The sequence below is a fragment of the Trichechus manatus genome, unplaced genomic scaffold, assembly GCF_000243295.1.
Source record: "Trichechus manatus latirostris isolate Lorelei unplaced genomic scaffold, TriManLat1.0 scaffold00003, whole genome shotgun sequence".
In the NCBI taxonomy this organism is placed as follows: Eukaryota; Metazoa; Chordata; class Mammalia; order Sirenia; family Trichechidae; genus Trichechus; species Trichechus manatus.
The window spans coordinates 9,057,555-9,069,099 of record NW_004443939.1 but is presented as its reverse complement, the minus strand read 5'-3'; the positions used below and the strand labels follow the sequence as shown (position 1 = coordinate 9,069,099).

Here is an 11,545-nt window from a genome sequence, read left to right as displayed (position 1 = left end):
GTTGATTGTGGATCCAAGTAAAATGAAATCCTTGACAACTTCAATCTTTTCTCCGTTTATCATGATGTTGCTTACTGGTCCAGTTGTGAGGATTTTTGTTTTCTTTATGCTGAGGTAGAATCTATACTGAAGGCTCTACTCTTTGATCTTCATCAGTAAGTGCTTCAAGTCCTCTTCACTTTCAGTGAGCAAGGTTGTGTCATCTGCATAATGCAGGCTGTTAATAAGTCTTCCTCCAATCCTGATGCCCCTTCTTCTTCATATAGTTCAGCTTCTCGGATTATTTGCTCAGCACACAGACTGAATAAGTACGGTGAGAGGATACAACCCTGACACGCACCTTTCCTGACTTTAAACCATGCAGTATCCCCTTGTTCTGTTCGAATGACTGCCTCTTGATCTATGTACAGGTTCCTCATGAGCACAATTAAGTGTTCCGGAATTCCCATTCTTCACAATGTTATCCATAATGAGTTGCAACCTTTCTAATCTTGATTGTGTACACATAACCAGGATACTCTTTCTCCTGGCATCTTTGCAGAATCTCTCAAAATATCAGAATGATAGTCCCTCTCTACTGGTCAAAATAATTAATACCAACAATCTTTTAATGTGTCTATTTTCAGTAATGGGTTCAAACATAGCAACAATTGTAAGTACAGCACAGGAACATGCAGTGTTTCGTTCTGTTGTACACAGGGTTGCTATGAGTCAGAACCGACTTGACAACACCTAATAACAACAACATTTTAGGTAATACTAAAATACTATGACCCATTTTTCATCTGAGTCTCAAGCTATCCCATGTAAGGAGTAAATCTGGTATAGATACACTAGAAATGTAACTTCTTGTTGTTAGGTGCCATCGAGTCGGTTTTGACTCATAGCGACCCTATAGACAGAGTAGAACTGTGCCAAAGGGTTTCCAAAGAGCGGCTGGTAGATTTGAACTGTCAACCTTTTTGGTTAGCAGCCGAGTCCTTAACCACTACACCACCAGGGCTCCAGAAATGTAACTTAGACATAAGAATCAATGACACAAGACCACAATGCAGCAGAAAGAGAATTACAAAGTGGTTCACACCACACAATTCTGTAGTGCCTCCCCCAATATCAATCAGTCAACTAGCAAATATTTATTAATTTGGCTGCAAGCTGCTTATATTTTAATTAGATAATAGTTTACAAAAGACCCTATGATGTTTTATACTGTATTTTCCTAACTAGATTTTAATATTAAATTTTATCTATTTTCATAATGTACTCCTTAAATATAATTAGGTATTAATATTAGCTAACAAGCTATTAGGAGTCCTTGAGTGATGCAAATGGTTAACTTGCTCAACTGCTAACCAAACGGTTAGAGGCTTGAGTCCATCCAGAAGCACCTTGGAAGAAAGGCCTGGTGATCCAGTTCCAAAAAATCAGTCACGAAAAACCGTATGGAGCACACTTCTACTCTGATACACATGGGTTGCCACAGTCGGAATCAACTCCACGGCAACTGGGTTTGAGAAAAGTTATTACTAAAACAGTGTAAACCACATTTTCAACTTATAAGGCCCTTGAGACTTAGGGATCCATGTCACTCACACGATTAAAAATTATTTTAAAACGGTCACTAAAAACATCAACTGAGAAAATTAGAACCCAAACCTTCTGATAATTATATGTCTTACTTATAGACTCTCAAAATTTTCTAAATAAAATCACAAAATGACTCCTACACATAGGAAAAGAACAAGTTAAGAAACAAAAGCTAAAACTATTATTAGAAACCCAACTGAGTGCTTAAAAAATTCTTAAGTAGAGGCTAAGATTAACTTACTGTACTTAGGGCAAAATAATTTAGCAGATAGTCTCCTCAAGTCACTTTGCCATTCTAACTCAGCTCCATTACCTTTTTTTTTTCTTTCTTTTTAAAAGAAAAAACCTACCATTTTAAATTCTTTGGTACTGTTCCACTATCTTTTCTACAAAATTACTTAAGAGACTTGATCATTTATTTTGGGGGCTAGGGTATCTAACAAGTTGGAGACAAAGATAAATGAAGTGGAAAGTAGATCATAAATTAAAATTCAGCAACGAAGGGTTTAACCTTTGACTATTTTGTTGATTATGGTTTTATAAATCAGCATAATATTGATTATTAAGTTGTAATATCATGAAAGCATAGCTGCCCAGTGCATCTTTAAATAATTAGAGTTTGCTACATATGGTAAGAAAACAGTTCCAGTTCTTTTTTCACAGTACCTCAAGAGGGAAATCCTTTACGCTGACATCTACAAAAGATTGGCAGTAATGAGGATCCATGTAAATCAAACTGTCATCTACAAGGACAAAACAGAAGACAAGTAATTCAAAAAACACCTTATTATTACACTGCTTACAATCCAATTTCTATGTAGAACAGCTGAAAAAAAAAATCGGGGAGTAACAGCTTGCCAGACTGATATTCACTGACTGAAACATAGGTTTGCACAGGACAGATTAACTTTTGCATAATCAAATATGCTTGTATAAGCAGAATTTTTTATAAAGTGATGAGACTGTCATTTAATTTTTGGTGATAAAATTACTTTCACAAACACACAATTATACTCCACAGTTTGCATATGAAAAATGTACTGCATTACTTCAGCCTGACAGGAAGAACATATTGCTTGTCATTTTATCAACCGGCACCACTAAAACTGGTAAAAAGCAAATATGTAAATAGCAACTGCCACAATGTGGCAGTAGTGTCTTCCAAAGTTTAGTGAAACCAATAAATTATGCCTTGTTTATGCAATAACAGAAATTAAACATACATTTTACAGAAACTAATTATGTTGTGGACCAAAAGACAAATGAGTGGCTATGGCAGGACTGATGAATATCTAAGTTGCTCATTCTGCTCTGTTAATCATCCTGTTTCCAAATGATCCCACCTTAACTTTCTGACTTTTAAAAGAAAACAATGAAGAAATATTTTATCAAATCACTAACCTTGAAATCCAGCAAAGTAATATGACTGCTTAGGTTTGCCACCAATAATACCCACACAATATTCAAGGCTTAAGATTCCCTGCAAAAGAAATTAATTCAAATTTAGAAGTCAATGGACAAATGGTAATTATTCAAAACAACCAAATTTGTATTACCACTGTTAGTAGTTCTCCAACTTTTCACCATCAGTTACCATTTTTATTACATTTGCCCCCTTGTTTTGAAATCCTTGTCTACCATGTTGTTTGTCTTACAATTTCTTTATCTTTAAATCACTCAAAACTGACAACCACTAAATCAAATATTCTGATTAGCATGTCAACTCAAAAACATAAGGCAACTACTGTGCCAAATACAGAAATAACAAATGTTACCAGGTTAAGGCAATAAAACTCTTGCCAAAAGCCAAAACACTTGGTCTTTTAGTTAGATGCTGCAGTCTTATTGTGATCAATGCAATATTTTCATTAGGCTTTTAGAAATGCTAGAAACAGTTCTTGGACCTTATTACTATGTTCATTGAACCTTGAGACTTAGTATCCCAGACTGAAAATCACTTTTCTCATCAACATGGCATTCACTTGACTAAATTTTTATGATACCTCACTGGGAATAAATATAAAAAGAAATGAAAATAATTTAACCCAAGTAAAATGATATTATTGTATTTAAAGGCAATTTATTTTACTGATCATAAAATATCAGGGATACCTCAATAAATTATTTAGTATACCCCTCAGCATCTATTCTAAGCAGAATATCTGAGCTGGGCCAAATAATTCTATACATTTTTAAAATGCATGACCAGTGGAGTCAATTAAAAACATCCTTAGTGGAATGAATTAATGCCTCATCAATAGTTCTTACATTCACTCTAAAATGTATTACGTACGTTAGAAAACAGTAATATAGTATAACCCTCCAAAACATTAAATAATAGCTGAACTGTCCTTTTAAATATTTTGAAATCTAATAGATGTGAAAATTAAAAATAAATGAACAAATGATTTTTTCCTTTAACAAGTAATCAAACCAGAGATTTGTTTTGTTTTTATTATTTTCTTAAACATTTCATGTGGTCATTGTATATACAGACACACACGCAGACACACAGACACACACAGAAAATACAGAAATCAGTAAAAATATCCCCAAATCCCACAACCTACGGCTCACCATTATTAAGATTTTGGGAAACATCCTTCTTGACATTTCTCTTTATTTCATATATTCACATACATATTTATGAATATAATTTTATATATGTGGTATCATATCACATACGCTATTATAACCTTTTATCACTCATTGTGTCATGAATATCTTTTCATATTAATAAACACAGATCTATGTTATGATAATTTAATGGCTGTAAAATATTTTATGATAATACCAAAATTTGCTTAATAAAGACCCCATTATGAATATTTAAGTCATTTCCAGGTTCTCTCTGTTATAAACAAACCCTCTAAAGAACAATCTTGTATATTTTTCAAACTTGTGAAAATATCAAGAGAATTTTGAAAAGGAGAGCTGCAACTGAAAAAAAATCAAATAAAACAGAAAAGACACATTAGGCAAAATCTTCAAACTAACTAAAAAATAAATTAAGATGAAGTACAAAAATAATAAACACTTGATAGTAACAGAATTACTTAACATTAAGGATTCTATAGCTTTCCTCCTAAATAAAAATCCTTACTACAACTAGAAAATATGTACCTTACTTTAACTTGGCAATCTGATCAGCTGAAATTCCCTGTGTACATCCTAGGGACCTATGAGGAAGTGAAAGTTCTAAGTCTCTCAAAACTAAGAAAAAAAAAAATATATATATATATATGAAAAAATATATATATATATATACATATAATATGAATTATCACTAGCTCTCCTCAGAAAAAGAATGGTTACAAATAATGGAAGAAAGACTTTGGTCTTTGACATCTATGTTTCTTTTACAACGGTCTAGAACAGATTTAGTAATAAATACTTAGAAGCAGATTAGGAGCTAGAATGCCATTATACATAAGAAGCTGTATCTTTGGAAACTTGAAACACTTTTCAACTCCTAAAAGAGCTTCTACACAGTTATCTAGTGGTAAGAATTTACTGAACTGTATCCATGAAGCAATAAATAAGACTGAAGTAATCAGTCAAAAAGGAAAGTCCTAATTTGTCTTGCTGAAGAAACAGAACATACTGGATTTTCCTCATTCTAGGCCCTTAAATATATATATATATATATATATATATATAAATAAAACTCCTGTGATAAGGGCTTATAAAGCACAACACCAAATTTCTTTCTACTCACAGAATGTACCATCTCTAAAACATTGTTGAACTATCTTGATTAATAAATTTGAAAAATAGAACTGAACAGTGAATTTTAGAGACAGTAATGCACATTGGTTTGGCAGAAAAAAACACAACTGCTGACATCAAAAAAAAAAAAAAACAGGGAAGAAAGAATTAAAAAAATTTTTTTTTTTTAGGTCTATCAGACACACTACTTTTTTACTTCTAAGTGAATATCTCTTTATAGGCTCTCATTTTGGCTTTTAACCCAACCACCGCCTCTAGTCAAGCATAACACTTAACATATAACCTATTTCACCCAGCCATTTCGACCATTTTTATCTGATAATTGAAAACTTAAAATGTCTCAACAGTCACTGCGTTCTCATTTTAGTGGACTCTCGTATAAATGTGTAGAAACTCAGAGAAATGTTACATTTTTAAAGGTCCATATTTTAGGGAAAAACATGAAAACACAAGAGTCCAGAAGTTCTAGTCTCTGCTCCCAGTTTGCTGTCTGAACCTGAACGTGTCACTTAACTTCTCTCTCTTCTGTTTTACAAGGAAGACAATTTAGATCCTAGCTATCGTGAAGATCAGATGAGACAAATTTGCATTAAAACTTTTAAACAAATATGAGAGTTAACAAACATTTATTGAGTAACTCCTATACCCTAGGTATTGAGGATCACTTTAACAGCTAACCATGGTTTGTTTCACTAAGGTTCAGGCTCCAACAAATAACTCAAGATCATTAGGTAGTCCTGCCATCTAACTCTCAACAGATTCTCTAAGTGAAGTGGTTCATAATTTCTCGTATTCAACCAATAACTCTACTAAAGAACCCACATGTTAGAAATCAAAACTCCACTTTTATCCTAGGACATTCATGTTTACAGATATAATATTATAATTATTAGTAACAAATGTACCTGCAAAATTTTAATACTTATTAGGAAAAACAAGTATACCATCTAGAAGACGTCCATGGACCATGTATTGAAAACAACTGCACTAGATTTTTAGAATTAACATATTCTAGCCTGAGGATATATGTTTTACCTGTATGTATGGGGACCACAACATGGGATCAATGCTTTATTTGGGGAACAAACTGTTACTGAATTATCAAAGACAGATCTAAATTTTTTTCAGATTATTATATCTCATAGTACTCCACTCAAAAAGGAATGCCATCTCTGGCCTTGAAAATAGACTCCTAAAAAATGAGAAATTTTACTAAAACTATGAAAATATTACAAATACTATAATCTTAACCAGACACGGAGAATTTAAAAGTTAAAGTTTTATCATAATAGAACATCTCGGTGCCCAAAACAAGATAACATAATTAGACAGGTTCTCTTGGGGCAAGAAAAAAAGAATTATGTATACTAATACATACCAAATTTTAACTAGTTAATATGAAAACAAAATTAGACCCATAGTTCTCCCTTCCCCTATTTTTCCATAACTACTAAATATTTATATGTTGAAAAAAATAAAACTGCAAAGCAACTACAAAAACCAGTGAATAAATTACATAACCTTAAGATAAGGTAAGATTTTTGTAGGCATGGCTCCAAACACAGAACCCATAAAGGAATGGACTGACCTGACTACATAAAATTTGAATTCTTCTCAACCAAAACACAAAACGAACACCCACTTTAAACTAAGCAATATTAAAAAAATCTCACCTCTTGGAAAAAGACTAAAGACCATTAACAGAGAATTAAAAAATAACATGACAAAAAACTATTTAACCTAATAATCAAAGAAATTAAACCAATAAAACCTATTTCATTTAGATTGGCAAAAAGTTAAAGAATAATAGATACACACGCTACTGATAAGGTGTACACTGGTACAACCTTTCTAGAGGGAAACTAAGCAATGTGTAAACAACGTTCTTAAAATGGGCACGTTCTTTGGGAAGGAAATTCCACTTCTAAGACTTAGTCTAAGAAAATATTCTAATAAATATGCAGTGTAGATGTTGAAAGAGATTCATTTAAGTATTACACCTTAGCAAAAACTAGGGGGGCAGTCCTACCAAAGTCTCATGAAGTTTCATAAAGACTGGTTAAATGTACTATGGTACAGCCATAAAATAAAATGCCAATTGGCCATTAAAAATGATGTTGATAACGCTGATCTATACATTTATATGAGTAGAAAGTTGTTGCCCAAGCATTCATTTGGAAAAAAAATGTTATTGTATTATGTACAATTCACTTTTAAAATTAAAAATAAATATTTACATACATATACATATTTATAGAAAGAAAAATATCTGGAAGGGTAATTATATATCTTGTTTACATAAATGTTCATCTGGGTAGCGGGATTTTCTTCATGTTTTCCTTGTTTATATTTTTAATTGTTTCACAAAGTGCATGTATTATATTTGGTTAGTAAAAATTTAAAAATTAAGAAGTACAAACTTGTTTAACATTGTTAAATGGTTAAATTTTACAGTTTTTCAACAATAACATGCAGTATTTATTCCACTTTTCTTTAATCTGACAATCAGCATTCTCCTTCAGCCTCAGCCATACTATATTCATCATTTCTGTCAATATAATCATTCTAACATCTTACTGACACCATGGTAGCACATGAAACAAATTTAAAAAAGAAATAGTACAGTAGTGATAGAAAAGTAAGATTGTTTCAGTAACTACCTTGAGATAGTTTAATGTGGATTTTATGAATAAAGAAATGTACATACTTCTAAAAATCACAAATAAGAATAGAAACTGTATTTATATTTCAGATTATGATAATGACTACATGTGTGTCTCCTTGATTAGCTACAAAGATAAAAAGATTGTTCATTTTATCATAGAACACCATGGTCTTCAATTACATCTGGTCTTATAATATTGAAATTTAAAATCTCTAATGCCAAACTTTACAATCTACAACTGAAAGATCATCGCTATCCATTTAACAGAAAAAAGACTGCAAACCTATTTTTTCATATTAGCTACTATTGTCTTCAAGAAAAAAAGGATTGATTTCTTATTTCATACCTTTACAAACTCTAAGTAGTCAACATTGGTTCTTTCTCCACCAAGTCTAACAGGAACTAGAATAATAACAGCTTTGTTGTCTGGATTATCAGAGGCCATGGAAGCACACTGTTTATCAATCACATCAGAATTGTAAACTGGGAAAAACATAATGAATATGTATTAAATTTCATAAAAGTGATTTTCAGAAATATTTTTATCCTAGTTCTTCCCGCTTCCCCATACACACTAGCCAGTCATGTGATCTCTGACATTTCTATCAAGGCCTAAACAAGTTAATAATACATACCTCACTTATAGATTCAACAAATACTACTATATGCTAGGTACCAGGGTTACAAAAGTGAAGAAAACACAGAAAAACCCTTGCCCCCACAGACCATGTGCTCTAACTGGGGAAAATAAAAAACACAGTAAATAATCAAAATATAGAATATGTCAGTTGGTCACAGGCGCTTTGAAGAAAAACAAAGAAAGAAAGATACGAAAGGCTGAGGAGGAGGGCAATTTAAAATAAGGTGATCAGGGAAAGTCTTATGAGAAGGTGACATTTGAGAAAAGACTTAAAGAAAGAAAGAAAACAAGTAATGCAGATATCTCAGGGAAGAGCATTCCACAAAGAAAGATCAGCAAGTACAAATGTCTTGAGACAGAAACATAGCTAGCATGTTCCAGGAACAGGACGTCAGTGTTTCTGGAGGGAAGTGAACAAGGGGTAAGTAATAGGAAAAGAGGTTAGAAGATAAAGTTACAGATTGGAGAAGAAAGAAGACAAATTAGGAGGCTATCAATGATCTCTTAAAGGTCACTGTAAAGACTTCAATTTTTACTTTGAGTGAGACCAGAAGCCATTAAAGAAGTTTGCAGCAAAGAAGTGACCAGGATGCGGGCAAGGACGAAGTCCGCAGAACCATTAGAAAGCCACTGGAGTAATCTAGTAAGAGATGACCGTGGCCTGAACAAAGGCAGGAACTGTGAAGGTAGGGGATGGTCATGTGATGGTCATGTAGAAGTGGTGAAAAGTGCTCAGGCTCTAGATTTATGTAAAGATAAAGTAAGGCCTTTCTAATAGATCAAATGTAGGATGTGACAGAAAGAATCTGAAAGTTTTTGGTATAAGCAAATAGAGTAAGAGAGTTGCCATTTACAACAATATGGAAGACTGTAAGAAGGGCAGGTTTAAGAGGGAGGATTGGGAATTCAGTTTTGGATATGCTAAATGTGAGATGTCTATCAAGTATTCAAGTAGAGAGGCTGAGTGGGAATTTAGGGACGTATAAGATTAGAGTTTGAGGAGAGGTTCAGGCTGGACCTATAAATTTGGGAGTTGCCAGTATAAGACAGGTCGCTATGAGTTGGAATCAACTCGCAATGAGTCAGAATCCAGAGCAACGGGTTTGGCTTGTACAGGATGGTATTTTAAAGCCATGAGATTGGGTAAATTCAAATCAGTGTACAAAGAAAAAAGATGAGATCCAAAGGCTGAGCACTAACAAACCAACATTTTTTTTAGAGATCAGGGAGATAAGATAAAACCACCAAAGGAGTGGACAAGGACTTAGACGGAAAACCTGAGTAGTGTTCTAGAAGACAGGTAAATAAAATGATTCAAGGAGAAGAAGGAAGTGGTCAACAGTGTCAAAGGCTGCTGACAGATTGTGTGATGTGAGGTCTGAAAATGGACCAGCAGATTTAGCAAGACAGAATTACTGGAGACCTTGGTAAGAGCAGTTCTGAAGGAAAGGTGGAGGTGACAGCCTAAGCAAAATACTTCAAGAGAAAATGAGAGGATTTGATGGAAGCAAACGTACACAAATCCTTCAAAACTTACTTAACACCCACACTCTCTATCAGCTTAACCAATCTCTTCCACTCTTCCCAGTGAGCTGATTAACAAACACCGGCACTTTTGCCCCAGTTCTTACATTTAAATTCTAAATTTAGATTATGAGCTATCAAATGCTTCTATTCACCCACTTCACCACCTCCCACAGTCAGTCTAAAACAAAGGTACAAAAATGCCACAATATTTCTTTCCATTTGTTTCAACTTTATAATCCCACTTTCCAAAGCTACTCAATAAAAGCTTCTAATTATATGCCTTTAAATTCTCTCATTTTTCTGAGGCAGTACACACACAACTATACCCTATTTTCTACTTTTCCAAATACACACTGTAATCAAATGAACTTTCCTTTCTGGGAGGTCTACTTCCTTTAGTCAAATACCCACAAGACAAACTAATAATGTTCCCACTAGCAAATTCAACAACTTCTTCCTTATTAAAAGCCCCTCCCCTTCATCTTCATTCAGTTCACATTTGTTGAGGACCTGCTATTTATTGAAGTGTTCTGCTAAGTATGGAGCCCTGGTGGCATAATAGTTAAGAGCTTGGCTGCTAACCAAAAAATTAGCAGTCTGAATCCACCAGCCACTCCTTGGAAACTCTATAGTGCAGTTCTACTCTGTCGGATAGTGTCGCTATGAGTCAGAATTGACTCGACAGCAATGGGTTTCCACTAAGTATGCTAACCAGTTGCCATCGATTTGATTCCAACTCAAGGCAACGCCATGTGTGTCAGAGTAGAACTGTGCTCCATAGGGTTTTCAATGGCTGATTTTTTTTGGAACTAGGTCACCAGGTCTTTCTTCCTGGCACTTCTGGGTAGACTTGAACCTCCAACTTTTCAGTTAGCAGTCAAGGGTATTATCCATTTGCACCACTCAGGGACCCTTGCGAAGTATGCTAGGGGAATGTTATGGATTGAATTGTGTCCCCCCAAAATACACATTGTAATCCTATACCTGTAGATGTAATCCCATTTGGAAACAGAGTTTTCTTTGTTGTATTAATGAGGCCATATCAAGTGTAGGGTGTGTCTTACACCTGATTACTTGTGAGATATAAAAAGAGCACACTAGGCATAGAAGCAAGAGAGTACAAATGGGTGAAACATAGATGCCATGTAGAGATCACCAAGGAACCAGGAACACCAGGGCTAGAGAAGCTGAAACACACATTGTCCCCCAGAGTGGATACAGCCTTCCCCTAGAGCCAGTGCCTTGAATTCAGACTTCTAGTCTTCTAAACTGTGAGAAAACTTCTGTTTTTTAAAAACCATCCACTTGTGGTACTTCTGTTACAGCAGCACTAAGAAACTAAGACCGGGGTATAAAAGAAAATAAGACCCTGCCTTCAAAGAGACCCTGTCTCAATA

General features: G+C 34.0%; 1 protein-coding gene across 2 annotated transcripts in view; it reads right to left on the bottom strand.

Moving 5' to 3' along the window:
* The window catches only part of ATG4C (autophagy related 4C cysteine peptidase), a 132,226-nt gene that overhangs the window by 35,812 nt on the left and 84,869 nt on the right, over positions 1–11,545 (bottom strand). For both annotated transcript variants that reach the window (XM_004369009.2, XM_023730627.1), the window contains 3 exons: positions 8,328–8,464; positions 2,989–3,067; positions 2,254–2,330 (listed from right to left, as the gene is read on the bottom strand). In XM_004369009.2, coding sequence (XP_004369066.1) covers positions 2,254–2,330; positions 2,989–3,067; positions 8,328–8,464 — 293 coding nt within the window. The remainder of the gene's footprint in view (positions 1–2,253; positions 2,331–2,988; positions 3,068–8,327; positions 8,465–11,545) is intronic.